The following is a 19253-nucleotide window of genomic DNA, read 5'->3' as shown; positions in this document are numbered from 1 at the left end:
TTCAAAGAGTGACAAAGATAGGAAAGAGTGCTTTTATTAATTCCTATTGTTCTTCTTCTTTATATTGCTTGAAATAGATACATTAGGTCAGATTCCTGTGCTTTTTCTTTTACAATGACTTGCCTATTATACCAATACCAGGGTATTTCCATATAACCCACAGATATCAGGATGAAAAGAATCAGTAAGGGACTGCAGGGTGATTGCTACTGTATTTGCAAAAATGTTTCTTGCAAACTTTTAAAGTTTTTCGTGCAAGTAATTACAAATACCTTTGGGTTTCTCAGTGACTAATAAAGCTAGCATGAAAAGAAGTACTCTCAGCTTCCTAACAATATAACTTCAAAATAACAGATGCCCGGGCAGGTGCTAAATTTTTATGTCAGACATAAAAGATTTTGTGAAATACACACATGTAGTTTAATTAGCTATTTTCATCTTTGTAATCAGTATTCTTCTTTTCTGGTCTTTTCTCCACAAAGCCTCCTATTCTGGGGGCAACTCTACAAAGAGACTTACAGCTGTGCTGTTATCATTGATATCATTATTGTAAATATAATAAAGGCATTTTTTTAAAAAGAGAGGAAAAAGCAACCTCATTCTGAAAAGCACAGCTGTGAGGTCCATATCTCAAATTTTCCTGCCATGCTGATAAATAATACAAACTGTCAATTAAGTGGGAGTCTTTGTAAGAGGCTCACTTTAAAAGAAGATAATGATAAATCATTTGCAAGGGTTAATATTTGAATATTTAGTGCCACCTCTATTTCAGTAGCAATTTGTTTTCTTAAGAAAATAAATATATATTTAGTGCAAGGTTAATTTTTAAGAGTTTTTTTCCCCCTGGAAATGGCAGTAACTGAAAATATAGGTATGGTTACTATAATTTTCATAGGGTGTAATTAGAAATTAGCCATCCAGAGGAAAATGGCAAAAGCATAAAAATGACAAGTAAAAATCTGTATGTATTTAAATCGATTTTCTGACTGTCTTGATAAGGCCAGAACAGTTGCAGATTTTGGAGGGGAAAGCATCATTTTCCTACTGTGTGACTGAAATTGGGGATGCATTCAGGCAGCGGTCACCAACTGGTGCTCCATGGTGGTCCACAAGAAAATTTTGGTGGTCTGCAGAAAAATTATTTGCATTTTTTATATTGCATTAAATGAGGAGTCCTCAAACTACGGCCCCTGGGACAGATACATGCAATGAACGTTTGTGTTGCTGCAAAGAGTCTCCCCCTTCGGGGTCTTTTTGTGTGGGTTGGAGGGGGACAGAAATTCCAACTTATGGTCTGCTTCAGCCTCCTGGTGCAGGGCTTTGGGTGAAGGCTGGAGGAAAGTGCCGCTGGTGGCAAAGAGCTGGAGGACATTGTTTCAGTGGGACTGCATCATGGCCTGGAACTGGTTGACCATCTTAGCCTGCTGAGCCTCCAGGTGCTTGTACCTGGCCTTGCACTTCCACAGGTCTTCCCTCTGCTTGGAAAGCCTATGCTCATAGTCCTCAGTGAGGTGCTTCTACTGAGTCTCCTTCTCAGTCAGATCCAATCTGAACTGAGTTGTTTTGCCAACTCTTTCTCATGGTGGCTGCTTACCTCCAACAACTGTTCCTGTTGGGGCCCTAAGGAGCCCGGGCGGGGAGGCAAGGAGTGGAGGGGAGGGGAGGGGTGAGTAGAGGCTGCCAAGGTGTCCCTTGACGTGAGTGACATTGAGTTGGCCACTCCCACCCAGTCACATGACCACCTAGCCATGCCCGTCGACCCACCCAGTCATTAGACAGATCATATTAGTGGTCCGTGGGGTTTAAAATTATGAATTTAGTGGTCCCTGTGGTCGAAAAGGTTGGTGACCCCTGCATTAGGGTTTCAGGGATGACATTCTCTCAGGACATCTAAAGGAAATTGGGAAGTTCCTTGTGCTGCACCCTGGCAGCTTCATGTGCAAAGGCTTCTCTAACTACAGGGACAGAAGATCATTGGCATCTGTACCTATAACCGTGACTTTCAGTTTCAATATTTGGTGGTGATAGAAGGTTTTGCAGTAGTGAATACATTTCTAAGTTGATCCGGATCAACAGAGGTACCAGTTTATTTAACAGAAATTTTTAAGAAGATAGGAAATCATTGGTTTCGGTTTGTTTGTTTGCCTCTTCCGACTCTGTGATAGGAATCATTCTTATCACACGCTTCAAATATTGAAACCAAATATGCTACAATTCCTCACCAGAGTTTTGGTATCTTTTGGTGTATGTATGTATGTGTACATGTAAAAGTGTTTGGGAAGATATGGCTTAACAGAACTGGCAGTGTAAGCAACATGTTAGTTTACACCAACTGTAATTGTCCAAATGGAATTAGGATGAGTTAACTGGTGAATTATGACATGTCACTAGTGTAATGTATAACATCACTATTTTGTGACACTATTCTGTTGGCAAATTAGTTATAACTTTGATAACAATGTTTTATTTTTATGCCACACCTTTCTCCCACATTGTTACTAAAAGTTTCATATTTAGTACACTATATAAAATGCTGTGAACTTTATGGATTATATGAGTATTTTAACACCCTACTTTTCCTTTCAAATTTTGCTGAATAAAATTGAAAAAAATAAATACTTGAAAAATCCAGTTAAGTAACCATTTTAGTTATAGCCATCAAAATGTCCAAATTACTTTGTTAGCCTGCATGTTCTCCAAAACACTCTATTATATAAAAGCCATGAGGCAGATCAAGAAGCAACAACAATAACAAAAGGAGCTAAAAAAAACCCTAAAGAAACTAGATCACAAAAGGATCTTTTCACAAAGAAGTTAGGACTGTTCACTATTTATAACAAGATTTTTTTTTTAAAAAAAAATGCATACACCATCTCTTTTCCTTTAGATAGTCTGCCAAGATGAAAATAGAATGAAAAAGGAATTAAAGAGTAACATGAAACAAGCAAACCGAAAAGGTTGACTTTGTTAACATAAATATATTCTTATAAATAATTGAAAGGATAATGATGTACGTTCATTACTATTGTATTAGTATAGTGAAGAATAATGATGATGATGATGATAGCAACTTTAAGCATTGTGAGAGATAAATGTTAAATTGGTAAATAAATTGTAAGATCTCAGAAATCCAGGATTTTTATTTTTTTTTAATTTGATTTATATGCCGCCCTTCTCCGGAGACTCAGGGCGGCTTACAGTGCATTAAGCAATAGCCTTCATACTTTTGTATATTTATACAAAGTCAGCTTATTGCCCCCACAAACTGGGTCCTCATTTAACCTACCTTAGAAAGGATGGAAGGCTGAGTCAACCTTGAGCCTTGGAGAGATTCGAACCAGCAGTAAATTGCAGGCAGCTGTGTTAATAACAGGGTGCTTTAAACCACTGTAGTACCAAGGCTCTTGATTTGATGAGCTATAGGATAGGAATGGATGGTAGAGGACAGGAAGGCCTGGAGGAACGTTGTCTATGGGGTCGCGATGGGTCGGACACGACTTCGCAACTAACAACAACAACAAGGCTAGGAATACAAATGGGTGATATTCGTAAGATTGTCTTACCTTTGTCTTGTCTTGTTTTGTTTTTGATTCAGCAAGAGGTGGGATCTGATTTGCATTGATGTTTAGTTGTACTGACCTATTTCACTTCCCTCTCTTATCTTATTGCTATTCAATATTTACCCAATTTTTACTGTGTACATCCAAAAGCATGTGACAGTTTGCCTCTTTCTGCAAGGTAGAAAAAAGATCTGTTGGCATTATATCTGTTCTGCTGTCCAATATTGTCTGATACTTTAAGTTCTTTCTTTCTGAATTTCATCCGAATAACAGATCTGAAAGGAATAGCAGCGATGTTTTGTGTTTTGCTAAAATATTCTTACCCATCAAGATCTTCAAGTTGAGCAGTCTTTTAAAAACATTGGCCTGAAGGCACTCCTCCTTAGTTATACTTACTGTCTAACAGGAGAAATGAAGATTTAACTGTCTGTGTTCTTCAGTGTGTTTTAAATTTATGGGCACTTTCCAACTTTATTGGACATTACACAGATTCTTGCCCAAACAAACAAACAAACAAACAAAAAACCATGTAAAGCCACATGTAGCTTCATCTTAAGAGCCTGAAGCTAATATCCTTTGTTGGAACAATAAAAAAAATAATAATCAATTTGTTACATCCTCAAGCTTAATGTTCCACTTTCAGTAGGCAATAGATGAAATACATCAACAAAGGTTTAGATCTGTAACGTCCAACTGTACACAGATATTCAGTGTATTCATTAAAATTGAGAAAAGCCAACTTCGAATTAGGAATTGCAGTGAATTTTATGACTGTTATGTATTCTGGATATCAATCTCGTTTCAAGGACCATCTAGAACAACAGAATCAATTCAGGGGAATTTTTATTACACAGAACAATTATTGATATTAATTTATTATGTATTTAATTATAATTAAAAGATTATTCTTTTAGATTAAATATATTATAGAGTTTTAAGTTACCATACATGGCAGGGAGAGCTCACTTAGAATTAAAACTAGACCACTCAACAATTCACTATGAAAGTTGCTAAAGTTGCCTACACCCAAACAAAAGGTTAGATCAGGGAGGCCAAACCTTTTGGACTTGGTATATAAAACATTCAGAAAATGCCCAATTTGACTCCGCTGGAAAGTCACAACCAATTGTGGTGACACACATGTCAGGTTTGATAGCACTGGGTAAGATACAGAAAGCTCTAACACTGCTTTTGAAGAACAAAGCACTTATGGAAAAAATTATCAGTTGTATTGCTTTCCCCCACTGAGATCTCAAGGATTTTGGTAGCTTCTTAGTTTTGACAAATAAATAAATAATTAAATTGTCACTAATTTTGGCCCTGCACAAGAAACATTTCTCATTATCAATCCGTGTGATTAAGCAAACAGTCTCCTAGGTGTAGATGTCAGGAAATGACTCTAGAATGTTTCTACGCAAATCTTGAGTTCCACCAGAGAGTTGCAGTTCTTCTATTGAAGATGCTGATGCCCTCAAGAAAAATGTTTTCAAATACACCCAGGAATATGCAAACTCTTATCCATCAGGGTTGTAGTAACATGTTTGGTTTTAAGTTTAATTGATCCCAGTGATCAATGCTCACTCTCCACTCTCCCACATTAAGAAAATAAAAATCTAACATTAAGATGCATGTTAGGAAGAAACTTTCCAGGCTGAAGTTCTTTCTGATATTATAATTTTTAATGGGGGAATTTACAAGTAAATTATTAAACAGCTTTTTTAAATGAATAAGAGTTAACATATTTTATTTCCCTCTTTTCCATCTCTCTCCCAAAATCAAAAGAGATACAATCCAGCAATACCTAGGGAAACATATTCATACAAAAGTAGAGTATGGCTGTTTTCACATATAACACAAAATCATGTAATTTGTCTGATTTTGGCTTGGTATATTGTAGGAACTCAACTGTTGTGAGTAGCAAATCATGATTGGAGCTTAGCATGAGCTCATACCAACACAATTTAATACTTTTGAATAACAGATTGTACAGGTAGTCCTCAATTTACAACTATTTGTTTAATGGTCACATTCAATAGCAATGAAAAAAGTGACATATGACCATTTTTCACACTTACAACTGATCACATGATCAAAATTCAGATGCTTGGCAACTGGCTGATATTTATGATGGTTGCAGTGTCCCGGGCGCAACTTTCTGAAAAGCAAAGTCAATGGGGAAGCCAGATTCATTTAACAACCATGTCACTAATTTAACAACTGCAATGATTCACTTAACAAGTGTGGCAAGAAAAGTCATAAAATGGGGCAAGACTCACTTAACAGCTGTATTGCTTAGCAACAGAAATTTTGGACTCAATTTTTGTCGTAAGTCGAAGACTACTTGTAGATATCATGACCTTCCTGAATCCAGATTATGGTTGAAGGAATGACTCTAAAGTCCTCTAAAGTCCCTAAAATAAAATTGTACTCAACTACACACATTTTAGTATTATGTATGAATGTATTGTTATGTATTATTATGTCCATAAGACCTAAAAATTCTGATCCCCAAAAGATCTTGATCTGATTGCAAAAATGAAAACAGTAGTAGAAAAGCCTCTTTTGGGATGAAATTGGAAAAATCAATCAACTAAGGAAGGCTTAATTTCCTTAGCAGAGTAGAAAATATTCTTTAAAATGAATTTTACGTTTTAAATATCTTTGGACTCATGAACACAAAAGGCCTAAACCCGCATTGTATTATGCACTCAAAACAACAAATTGAAATATGTAAAGAGTAAGTTCAGACAATGCTGAGTTGGTTCATCTGCATGGGATGCTTGCAAAATGCCTGTTTTATATTTGGCTTTTCCACACGCAAACAGCCTATGGATATGATTTACGTTATTATTCCCGTCAAGATTTATGCATTTGTGAATTGAGTTCAATACACCTACAGATGCCAAGGAGGTCACGACTTCATTATATTAACCACAATGCCAAGTATATAGTAAACAAAAGTCCTCCAGGTTAAAAAAAAAGGAAGAAAGAAAGGAACTCTTTACACAACAACTTCCCTGAAGGGCTCTTTACTCTCAACTAGCAACCATTTTGGGCAAGAAACATAGCATTGTATTGAGAAACCATATGTGGAAACAAAGAACTCACAAGTGTGCAGTTTATTGCATTACCACCAGGGGTGAAATGCTACCGATTCAGACTGGTTCGCCTGAACTGTAGTGAAAAAAATGCTACTGGTTCGGGCAAATCCGTATTTCTGACGATCAGCTGTGCTGCACGATTTATATTTGCTAGAAAGCAGGAAATTTTCCTTTCTAGTGAATCTAAATGCGGCACAGCTTTCCCCCCCAACCTTGCTTTTCTACTTACCTTTGCAGACTCAGAAAAGGCTTCTTAATCCTCCTTTTTCAGTGCTTCACGGTAGAGCCTGCGGTGCGCCTGCATGCAAAGTGTGCATTTGGCATGCACCGTGCATGCACGCAAAGTAAACGGTAGCGAAGCGAACCAGTCCCGTAGCAGACTTCAGAGCATTTCACCCCTGATTACCACTATTGTGCATCATTGGCATTCTTTATATTATGAATTTGTGAAGTTATTTGTCTGTCATATAGCTGGTGGTGAAGGAGGGTCATACTGAATCTATATAAGGTCTGGGTTCTGGTCTGTTTAATCCTAGCCAAAGAGTCCATCAAAGTCATTTCCTACTTCAGGGAAAATTAGAATACATCCTCCAAAATGACCAATCACCTTTCAATAATTTAGCTGCATTCTTCTGCTATGACTGTTCTATTGTATCTGTGGTCTTTCCATTAACTATTTAATTATTGCTGCATAGAAAAAAATGCATAAAGCAACTCTGATTTTCCTTTTATCTTACAAGTGTAAGGATGCAAATAAGAGGTTTTGAGGGAAAGAGTGTTAAATATAAAATAAATATCTCCTCATTTACAAAAGCCCTATTTTGATGTAATGATGAAGCATGCTAAACTAAGAATGTCTCCAGAAATTCCTTTATCTTCTTGTGTGTCAGGTTTTGAAGCTGAGATGCAGTGTTTTAACTGTTGATTACTGAGCAATCACACATAACTCTAAACTATAAACTATGGTTTAAAAGTCATAATGCCTTTGTTCTCACACACACAAAAACAAGCTACCACAATACAAAGCAGTCTGACAACTCACTCTCTTGTCCCTTGTAAATAAAATTATATACAAAACTGTTGAATATTTAAGAGCCAGTCAAGGATAACTGTCATATACAGTAGCATAAGAAATAATATTATACGGGGTTCTCGTTCTTTAAATAGGATCCCTTTATTGCAATAAAGGTTGTATTTAAAAAAAATATTTCGCTTTTTAAAAATATTACACATAAAATTATATCTTGAAGGTCAAACTTTAATTTAACTACATGATTCATTTCCTTTTAGATTTATGTAAAGCAAAAGAAGCTACTACTAGTTTTCAGGTTTAAAACGATACACACAAAGTCCAAATTTCCATGGCAAAATTATGTTTTATATTGTTCTATTTTGTTCTTGATTTTATATTGTCCTATATATTCATGCACTTTATGATTTTAACCTTTGCTTCATGAAAAACAGCCAGTAAATAAATGAACTCTGGACTTTAATAAGACAACTAATAGATGATAGCAAAGACTTAGCATTTTGTGTCTCTAAATGGTTGTCTTGTTTGATTTATTTATTTTATTTATTTATTTGATTTGTATTTATGTATTTGTATTTGTATTGATTTAATATATTATCACTTTTTTTTCCAATATTTTTTGTTGCTGAATATGTTTATATGTAAGTAGTCAACTGTGATGCTTTTGATGGAGTTATTTCATAGAGACAGTTCTTTGGATCCAAACTAAAAGTGCTGATTTCTTAAAGCTAAAATAAAATGTTTTCTTCAAAATGTGGTTTTATTTTTTTTTCAGGATTGCTAGACACATTTACCTCCATAGTTTTTATTGAATGCAAAGTAACTTTCACTTTCCTGTATAGCCAACAATTGTGGACCACATTTTGTATTGATATCTATAATTCATGTTATACCTCTTCAATATGTATTACCAGTTTCATTAATCTCATATTGGAGCTTTAGCAATATGAACAGAAAAGTAACATTTTTGGTGTATTCCAAACTTCTTGCTCCTAATTTTTATGTTTGATTTTTCACTAAGATATTGTCCAAATAAACATTTTGTTCATAAAGGTAGATTTTGTATAGCATATTGTCAACATATTTCAGTTCATTTAATGACCTGCTTTAATATAATATGAAATTATTTCAATAATAGACACAAAGTTAGATTGTTTGTGGATTAAAGTCTCAATTTGAGAACTAGAACATTCAAAATTTGGCTGAGTGTGGGTACATTTTCCAGAATGCGCTTGTATAAATGAGATGCTTTCTTTATCACTTAAATATATAATTAAAGGTACAATAAATGGGGTCAGGATTGTCCAGAATAATGCATAGATATTGACAATATAGTGTTGAATGCTATCTCTGTTCACACTGAATATGCATTGCTTTCTAAACTTTGCTTTATCAAAATAATCAAACGAAATTGGTAGTTGCTTTACAATTTTCAAGTGACCACTTTTTTTTTTTTTTGTAGGTTGACTGGCATGAATCTGCCTTCACCTGTTATCAGCAGTAAAAATTGGTTACGGCTCCATTTCACTTCTGACAGTAATCACAGACGGAAAGGATTTAACGCTCAGTTCCAAGGTAAGAATTACATAGGACTCTATCAGGAGAAAGAATCTGTTTTTCTAAACCCGATAGAATAAATGTTGAGACTGAAATGCTCTCCTTTGTACTTATCCACCTGGGAAATAAACAGATCCTTGCAAAAATGGATCGACAACTATTCTCACTGCAAAAGTGGAATCCAGAGATTGAGATTTGTTTAAGACACCTGGGATTTCTGCAGTATTTCTTTTAAAAATTAATCCCCGTGACAAAATCATTATATCCTTTTTTTTTTTTTTTTGGCTTTTTTGTGCGAAGCTTGCAAACCTCTTGCCAGATCATAGAGGTACAAGGCAGAAATTGTTAGAACAAAAAGTCTCTTCAGATGAAGCATTATTTCTTATTTTCCAAAACTCCTCATTATTCTTGACAGCAAAAATAATGTTTGTTTCTATTTTTTTCCTCTACGTAAGAGAGAATTGGTAATCTGAACTTAGTCAATAGTACAACGACTTGGTGTTTTTGATTTCTTTATTCCATTTGTCTCCGCTGAAACACAAAATAAACTTCCCAAAATGTAGCGTATTTTGGAAAGAACGTTTACAAAGACTGGTGTAAAATGACAACTTCCATACCATTTATGTGGAAGATTTTCAAATGCATGTGGATGACGGCACAACAGCGGATCAAGCAAAGTGTTAAACTAGAAATATAGACCTTGTATAAATTGATTTCAGTGTGGTTCGAGAAAGGAATTAGATAATTTCCCTGAATTACTTGGTATTTCAAACCACTATTCTAAAGATTTTTTATTTTTTTTTAATGTGGAAAAGCCAGTAGTTGGCATCAAAATAATTGATTTGGAGGGTTGAGGACTGACAACGAGGAAGCTGGAAAGATGTTGAAATGTGAAGATGGCCTGAATAAGAGGATTTGGGACAACCAATTCTTTGGATTAAAAAAAAAAAGACTTACACATGCTACATGTGTAACCTGGTCATTACATATTTTATATAATGACCAGGTTTATGCATCTTACTAAAACCATAGCTTAAGCAAGATTTATTGAATAGACTGTAGTCGGATGGTTTTATACACAATAATGTCATAAACCATGGTTGACAATATATAAGATCTGAATAATGGACCAATCTAAAAGGAACATGCCATATAGCATGATGCAGAAACCAAACCAAACCACATACAGATAGTCCTCAACTTATAACCACAACTGAGCCCAAAATTTCTGTTGCTAAATGAGGCAGTTCTTAAGTCAGTTTTGCCCCATTTTATGTCCTTTCTTTCCACAATTGTTAAGCGAATCACTGCAGTTGTTAACTTAGTAACATGGTTGTTAAGAGAATCTGGTTTCCCCATTGACTTTGCTTGTCAGAAGGTTGCAAAAGGTAATTGCATGATCTGGGACACTGCAACCGTCATAAATATGAGACAGTTACCAAGAATTTTGGTTGTGTGACCATGCAATTGCTGCAATGGATATAAGTATGAAAAACGTTCATGTCATTTTTTTAGTGTCATCATAACTTCAAACAGTCACTAAATGAATGGTTGCAAGTTGAGGACTACCTGTAATTACAGTAACTTTTTGTTATATCGGGGAATATGAGTTCGCTGCTTTTACTCTTCATATATAATATAATATATAAGCAGAAGTTTGATGGATTTTTCCCAGCTGAGAAATTTATTTCTCAGAATCAACTTTTGTGATTACTGTAATTTAGTGAGAAAATTAGAAAGAAAGCAAATGCTTCCATAGGTAATTTCAAAATGTCTATAATTCTGACATTTTCTTTTTGTCTTGCACTCTCTTTTCTGTTTTTTCTCATCGTTACTTTCATATGTATTCTATATTATAAATAAACTCTATTTTTTTAAAAAAAAAAAAACCAAAATGTCTATAATTTCAAAAATATCTAAATACATAAATAGCTTTTAATGTATAGTGCCCTGTAATGGAAGTTTTTAATCAGTGGTGTCATCAAAGTAAATAACCAAAACCTGTGAGGAGCAATTGTGAGCAGAGCACAAACTCTGCTGGATCTAATCTCTTTAGGAAAAGCTGTTTGCAGCCCTAAAATTCTTAACATAACCCTCCACTTCAGTGCATTGCACTGTGATAATACTAGGACTTCATTGTATTGAAAAAATTTTTTTTTGATTGAACCCTAATTTGATTGCTTTCAAAATAAGTAAAGCCTCCCCCTGTTTAAAATAATAATAATAATAATAATAATAATAATAATAATAATAATAATAATAATAATAATAATAATAATAATAATAATAACCTGCCCTTTTTCTTTCTGAAATCCGCAACTTAAATGCAGGAAAAAAAGAACTTTTAAAAAAACCACTGTTGTGTTTTATTGAAAGTTAAAAACACACTTTCTTCCAAAACTTTTGATGCATGTTTTTTTTTCTTTGTCTGAAATTTAAATACCTCCACATGTTTTTTACCATTTAACATTTTACCGTTTGCCCACCATAAGCCTGTGTAAACAAGGCATTACGAACTCTAGCTGACCAAATTATGGAGGCTGAAGCCAAATACCCCGATTCACTGGCCATTATTTTGGGAGATTTAAACAAGACAAACTTAAGGAAAGAGCTACCAAAATACTTTCAGCATGTCAATTGTCCCACTAGAGGCAAGAATACTTTAGACCATTGCTACACAACACTAAAAGATGCTTATCGGTCTTTACCACGAGCAGCTGTAGGACACTCTGATCATTGCATGATTCACTTTGTACCTGCTTACAGGCAAAGACTTAAAACCACAAAACCAACAATTAAATCAGTGGACTGAGGAGGCAAAGTTAAAGCTACAGGCTTGCTTTGACTGCACTGATTGGAATATTTTTGAAGAGACCTCTGCAGACCTGGATGAACTCACAGATGCTTTAACATCATACTGTATGTCAGCTTCTGTGAAGACCTATGTGTATTGACCAGGAACTTGCGAATATACAGTAACAACAAACCTTGGTTCACAGCTAAACGTAAGCAGCTATGTTAGTTCCAAAGAGGAAACCTACAGAAAAGGTGATAAAATGCTGTACAATCAGGCCAGAAATGTATTAACAAGGGAGATCAGAGCAGCAAAAAGAAGCTATTCTGAAAAGCTAGAGAATCAGTTATCAACAAAGGAACCAGCAAACATGTGGAAAACTCTTAAAAATATCACCGGCTACAGCAAACCTCCTTCCCAGGCTGAAGGAAATCAACAACTGGCAGATGACCTGAACATGTTTTACTGCAGGTTTGAAAGGAAACTACAGTCACCTATATCTACAACCCACATCTCAGACACACCAACAACAGCCAAGCCTCCTACCACTGACCCCATCCCATTGGGCTCACAACCCCTAATGATCACAGAAAAGGAAGTGCAAGACCTATTTCACAGACAAAAGCCAGGAAAAGCTCCAGGCCCAGACAAGATAATTCCTTCTTGCTTAAAAGTCTGTGCTGACCAATTGGCCCCCGTCTTCACCCATATCTTCAATAAACCGCTAGAAATATGCTATGTTCCTTCTTGCTGCAAATGCTCTACTATCATCCCAGTGCCGAAGAAGCCCACCATCAAGGAACTGAATGACTACAGACCAGTTGCTCTAACATCTGTAGTCATGAAAACCTTTGAAAGGCTAATGCTGTCCCACTTGAAAATCATCACAGATCCGCTTTTAGACCCCTTGCAATTTGCATACCAAGTAAATAGATCAACAGATGATGCTTTTAATATGGCTCTGCACTACATCCTACAACATCTTGAATCTCCAAAGACCTACACAAGGGTCCTCTTTGTAGACTTTAGTTCAGCATTCAATACCATCGTTCCAGACACTCTTCTAACTAAGCTAAACCAGCTACAGGTACCTGAACACACTTGTAAGTGGATCATAAGCTTCCTAACAAACAGGAAGCAGCAGGTGAAGCTAAGCAGAATCACATCAGATACCTGTACAATTAGCACAGGGGCCTCCAAGGCTTTGTGCTCTCCCCACTTCTCTCTGTTTACCAATAGCTGTATCTCTAACGATCCATCTGTTAAACTACTGAGGTTCGCAGATGACACAACAGTGATGGGTCTCATTCGAGACAATGATGAATCCGCATACAGATGGGAGTATGTTGAACAACTAGCCTCATGGTGCAACCGGAACAATCTGGAACTGAACACACTCAAAACCGTAGAAATGGTGGTAGACTTTAGGAGAAACCCTTCCATACTTCCATCTCTCACAATACTAGACAACACAGTATCAACAGTAGAGACCTTCAAATTTCTAGGTTCTACCATATCGCAAGATCTAAAATGGACAGCTAACATCAAAAACATCATCAAAAAAGCACAACAAAGAATGTTCTTTCTGTGCCAACTCAGAAAGCTCAAACTGCCCAATCAGCTGCTGATACAGTTCTACAGAGGAATTATTGAGTCTGTCATCTGCACCTCTATAACTGTCTGGTTTGGTTCTGCAACCCAACAAGACAGACACAGACTTCAGAGGATAATTAGAACTGCAGAAAAAACAATTGCTACCAACCTGCCTTCCATTGAGGACCTGTATACTGCATGACTCAAAAAGAGGGCTGTGAAAATATTTACAGACCCCTCACATCCTGGACATAAATTGTTTCAACTCCTACCCTCAAAACGACACTATAGAGCACTGCACACCAGAACAACTAGACACAAGGACAGTTTTTTCCTGAACGCCATCACTCTGCTAAACAAATAATTCCCTCAACACTGTCAAACTATTTACTAAGTCTGCACTACTATTAATCTTCTCATCGTTCCCACCACCCATCTACAGCTTATGACTGTATGACTGTAACTTTGTTACTTGTATCCTTACGCTTTATATTGATATTGTTTCCTGATTGCTTATTTGTACCCTATGACTATCATTAAGTGTTATACCTTATGATTCTTGATGAACATATCTTTTCTTTTATGTACACTGAGAGTGTATGCACCAAGAAAAATTCCTTGTGTGTCCAATCACACTTGCCAATAAAAAATTCTATTCTATTCTATTCTATTCTATTCTATTCTATTCTATTCTATTCTATTCTATTCTATTCTATTCTATTCTATTCTATTCTATTCTATTCTATTCTACTACTCTGCTCTGCTCTGCTCTACTCTACTCTACTCTACTCTACTCTACTCTACTCTACTCTACTCTACTCTACTCTACTCTATTCTAAACTGGAAATTCACACAAAACCCTTCTAACAAGCAATGATAAAAAATGAACATAAGTGAGCAAAGGTGGTTTTTTTTTTAAAAAAAAAGAATGAAATTTAGTTTAAAAAAATTAAAACCTTTAAATCCCTGTGTGCATAAGGTTTAATTATAGGTCTGCAGCTGGGCAGAGATAATTCAGATGTTGCAATAGTGAAGTGACCAGTGGGTCAATTCCTGTCACAACTGATCAACACTCATTTGATACAAACAAAACAAAACAAAACAAAACAAAAACCCTTACACTTGCAGGAAAAAGCTAGGAAGCAAAATATTATTTTAAAATTCAATGTGAGAAGATCAACATCTTCCTATAGCTGATCAGACTAACTGTTTGACTTTTCTTCTTTAAAGTAACAGGCAATTCAGCCTCATCACAGAAAGTGGATTAGTGTCATCCTCAACATATGAAGGTTGTCATTTCAATACAAGTGTTTTCTCTGAGCCTTAATTTATCCAGCTTGCCGTAAAAATATGTATGTTGATCTAAAGGGACTGGGGTCTGGAAAATCTACAGCAGAAGCATTTTAATGAGTAATTTCAATGAACCCATCAGCTTCTTCTTGGTCACACGCATAAGCCATTAGACAATGATGAAGGGTTTTTATCATACTGTCTCTCAGAATCACTGTCATGTTAATATTTTAAGGCTTTGCAGTTTCTAAAATAATGCAAAATAAAATAAAATTGGGATTCTGGGTTTATTAAAATTAAGTATATTTTCTGAATATAATTATAATTATAATATTAAGTATATATTTCTGAAGTATATTTTTCTTGATCTTCAGACTTAATGCAAAACCTACTATAATAAGGCAGGACCAGGTAGTCCTCAATTTACAACCATTTGTTTAGTAACATTTGGAGTTACAACAGCACTGAACAAAGTGACTTATGACGAATCCTGCATGCATTGTCATGTGATCAAAATTCAGGTGCTTGTCAACTGTTATATATTTATGACAGTTTCACTGTCCTGACATCATGTGCTCACCATTTGTAATCTTCCCAACCGGCATCTCTGAAAAGCAAAGTCAAAGAGGGAAGCCAGATTCAGTTGACAATCACACGATTCACTTGATATCTGCAGTGATTCACTTAACAATTGTGGCAAAATGTTTGGAAAAAGGGACACAATTCACTTAACAACTGTCTTGCTTAGTAAAGGAAATTTTGGGCTCAATTGTGGTTGGGGATTACCTATATAACTCCATGATTGCATGGCTCAGAAGTGTGGGATCATTACTTGTAGGCTTAGGAGTCAATTTTCAATTGTTGGAAGTAAAATCTTGTTCGGTTCCAAGCCAGGAGAAAGAGGCTGAAAATAAAATGGAGGCAGGCCGCATGGAAAGAAAGTCTCCATTTATTTGGATTCCAGAAACTTTAGGAACAGCAGAATGTTTCTGGGGTGGCTGGTGAATTGGCTGGGTGAGTGGATTTTTACAGAGTTATGGTGTTTTGAGATTGAGATGCTCCAGGGGGTTGTGCAATGTAGTGAGCCTTGTGTCTTTTGCTATTCTAATGGTGGTGGATAAATCCTGTTATGTCTTAAAGGTCCTGTCCTGTCCTTAGAATTTGAGTGGGGGAATGTAGATTTTCGGAGTCTTTGTTTTTCTTCTTTTTAATCCCATCCAGCCTTCTGTAGAAGCTTGTGGCTGAAGGTATTTGGTTTATGAATAGATTGGTCCAGTCTTTCTGAAGCCAGTGCCCCTTTTCTTAAGTAACAGAACTTAACTCTTGTAGATTATCTTCTGGGCATGTCTAGAACAGCTGCTGTGGACCTGCCTAGACTTAATTGACCGTGCCTTACAAGACACTCTTTGCACAAGTCTGCCATTGTTGTGAAGGTGTCTTCAGTTGCAGCTTCATTTTTAAACTTGTTTGCTTGAGAGTTGGAGGTAGTTTTGTGTGTTTGTGTATGTGAAGGGAGGGTAGTTAAATTGGCAAAACTGCAAAGACATGAATTTGACTTTTGGAAAAAGAGGCTGAAATTTTCCAAATGTTGCTATCTCCCGCTTCTTCCCCACCTATATTTAAGATACTGATTTTAAAAACTCAGAGAAAGTCAACTTTAATTAGTGCTTCATGTATTTCAAATGTAGTCAAAACAGAAGGTTTCCCTGCCCCAAAAAATATATATTCATTTTTAATCCAGTCCAGTCCCAGATACAAACAAGTAGAGTATTCTGTTAATCATTAACTTTAGGCCTGACAAGAAGCCTTTCCTGAGGAAATAATCTAATAACATATTATGTCCAGTAGGGTTTGTGATTTAGTGACATCTGTAATACATATATTTTTAATTGTCAAATGCCCAGAGTCATTGACTAAGATGGGCAGCTATAGAAATTGAATAAATAAATAAATCTGCACTACATGAGTTTTGATTATTTCCTTTGACGACATCACTGATTACCATTCATTAGATTTTTATCCTATTTTTTTTTTCATTTTTAGTTTACAGTGTAACCATACCCAATCTTCCCTCCGATTTGCCTTTCAACAACAACCCTGTGGGGTGGGGTGGGCTGAGAGAGAGTGACTGGCCCAAAGTCACCCAATTGGCCTTCATGGCTAAAGCAGGACTGGAATTCACAATCTCCTGGTTTCTAGCTGAGCACCATAGCCATTACACCAAACTAGCTCTTTTTCCAGGATTTATAGATTATAAAATTATACCGAACTGACTCCCTTATAATGTGATAGATTATAAATCTTATTTATTTATTTATAGATTATACATGAGTATACAGTACACGAAAGTACTTTCACATCACTGTAAAAAAATTGACATTTATCTCCCAGGGAGCAGACCTAAGGCGGATCCATTAAAATGGCTAAGATTAAAATGATGATTGAAGGAAATAGAACATTTCCAATTAATTTTTATGGGCATCTTAATGAATTTTTACATATTGAAGTAGCACCTCTGACTGATAGTCCTGTTGATTATCTGTAATAACACAATCACTTTGTGTAAGCCATTAGTCTGAAGTGTTTAGTGAACTCTATGGACTGTTGGTTTCCTTGAAGTCACATGGTTAAAATTATCTGAAGCCACATGGAGGGTTTCTTCATAAAACTTGCTCTTGCTAGAGATTCAGATTTTATGAGATGACAAATATCTAAAATGGAAGGCATGACATGTTTAGAAGTACTGAAAAACAGAGGTGAACCAAGTCACTGAAATGGCATAATTAAACAATCCCCCATCTAGGAGACATATTGATAACCCTTTCCTTTTTTGTTACGGATTAGCACATAGGCCATACCAAAATACAAAATAAAATATTCAGAATAAAACATAAAACATGCCACAATAGAACTACATGTAAAAGTGAAGTACAAGAAACAAATTAAATAAAAAGGGATAAACAAGGAATACAATGTCACCCCTACAATTTACCCCAGTGAGTCCCAAATGTGTAGATCTCAGCCAGACTGTTTTATTGAAATAAAGGACTGTGTTGTCTGTGATTTTTGGGTTTCGGCCAGTGGTGGATTGCTCCCGGTTCTGTCCAGTTCTTTAGAACTGGTAGTAAAAGCGGTGGAAGGCTCCGCCCACCCGCCCAGACGTCATAATTGATGATCTGCGCATGCACAGAAGCTTCAGCGTGCACATTCCCATTGCGAACCGGTAGTAAAGGTAAGTAGAACCCACCACTGGTTTTGACTGCACATGAATATGTAGTTCTAATACAGGGAGAGCTTCTTCACTGGAGACAAACACCTTGTGTATCTAATTACAGTTGGCCAAATAAAGTTTTCAATTCAATATGAGGGTCCCAATAGTTTGTTCATCTAATGCATGATCCAAGATACTGGTCTCTCTCATATTGATAACCCATTTGCCTTATGTCCTTTTTTAAAAAAATCCTACATTTCAGACAATAATTATTTTCTAGAATGACGCACAGCAATTAAAATCTCAGAAGATAAAAATGAAATTTTTTTTTAAAAAAAACATAAAACTTAAAGTGTGGGGAGAACAAAAGGAAGGGGAGACTTCTCTAAGGCCAGAATGCAGTGGTCATCTATAAGCTACCCTTTGGCAGCTCCAGCTTGGCTACCATCCCTTGGTGACATGCTTGTGGAATAACAATTGGTATTTCCTGATGGATGAAGCCAGAATGCATTCCTCTTGGCTCTCTAACTTAGAGCAACTTGTCAATAACGCAGCATCTTGGAAGGACAGAGCTGTTTCTTTTCCGGATGGTGTCAGGGCAAGGTTGGTCTTGCTGTTGCCGTGACATTTTCCTTGGGAGGCCATAAGTCAGTGGGGATGCAATCATATGTCATAGTCAGAAAGACCAAAGCAAAACAAAATATAAATATTGATGTTGTGCAGCATTTTCAATTCGGACTCCAATAAGCAAGCACTGCATCTGTTTGCAGCATTATAAAACAGCCGCTCCTTTTCCCCAGGTTTCCATACTTGCGTTAAGAGGTTGCTGAGAACATGCTTCCTCTGAATCACTTTTTGGAGATTATATTATCCAAGTCCTAGGTAATATTGCTAGTTTTCAAATTAATGTTTGCCAGTGTTCGCCAAATTACGGTTATTCATTAAAATATATGCAGTGATAGACGCAGTCCTGTGCACAGGTTAATCTTGTTGAGTTTGTTAAATTCCATGGAACTCAATCAACCTTTCTGCAGCTGGATTTTAAAAAAAGGTAAAACAAAACAAAACAAAGCTATGAATGAGCCGGATTTGAGATGATTGTGACTGTGCAATTTCT

General features: G+C 36.0%; 1 protein-coding gene across 2 annotated transcripts in view; it reads left to right on the top strand.

Annotated features, from left to right (window-relative positions):
• The window catches only part of CSMD1 (CUB and Sushi multiple domains 1), a 1102994-nt gene that overhangs the window by 733833 nt on the left and 349908 nt on the right, over positions 1-19253 (top strand). For both annotated transcript variants that reach the window (XM_034436753.3, XM_034436752.3), the window contains exon 6: positions 9154-9266. In XM_034436753.3, the coding sequence (XP_034292644.2) occupies positions 9154-9266 (113 nt within the window). The remainder of the gene's footprint in view (positions 1-9153; positions 9267-19253) is intronic.

This window comes from Pantherophis guttatus, chromosome 1 (genome assembly GCF_059756535.1).
Source record: "Pantherophis guttatus breed Tessera chromosome 1, ASM5975653v1, whole genome shotgun sequence".
Classification (NCBI taxonomy): domain Eukaryota; kingdom Metazoa; phylum Chordata; class Lepidosauria; order Squamata; family Colubridae; genus Pantherophis; species Pantherophis guttatus.
The sequence above is the reverse complement of the archived record's forward strand: the minus strand, read 5'-3'. Positions and strand labels throughout refer to the sequence as shown.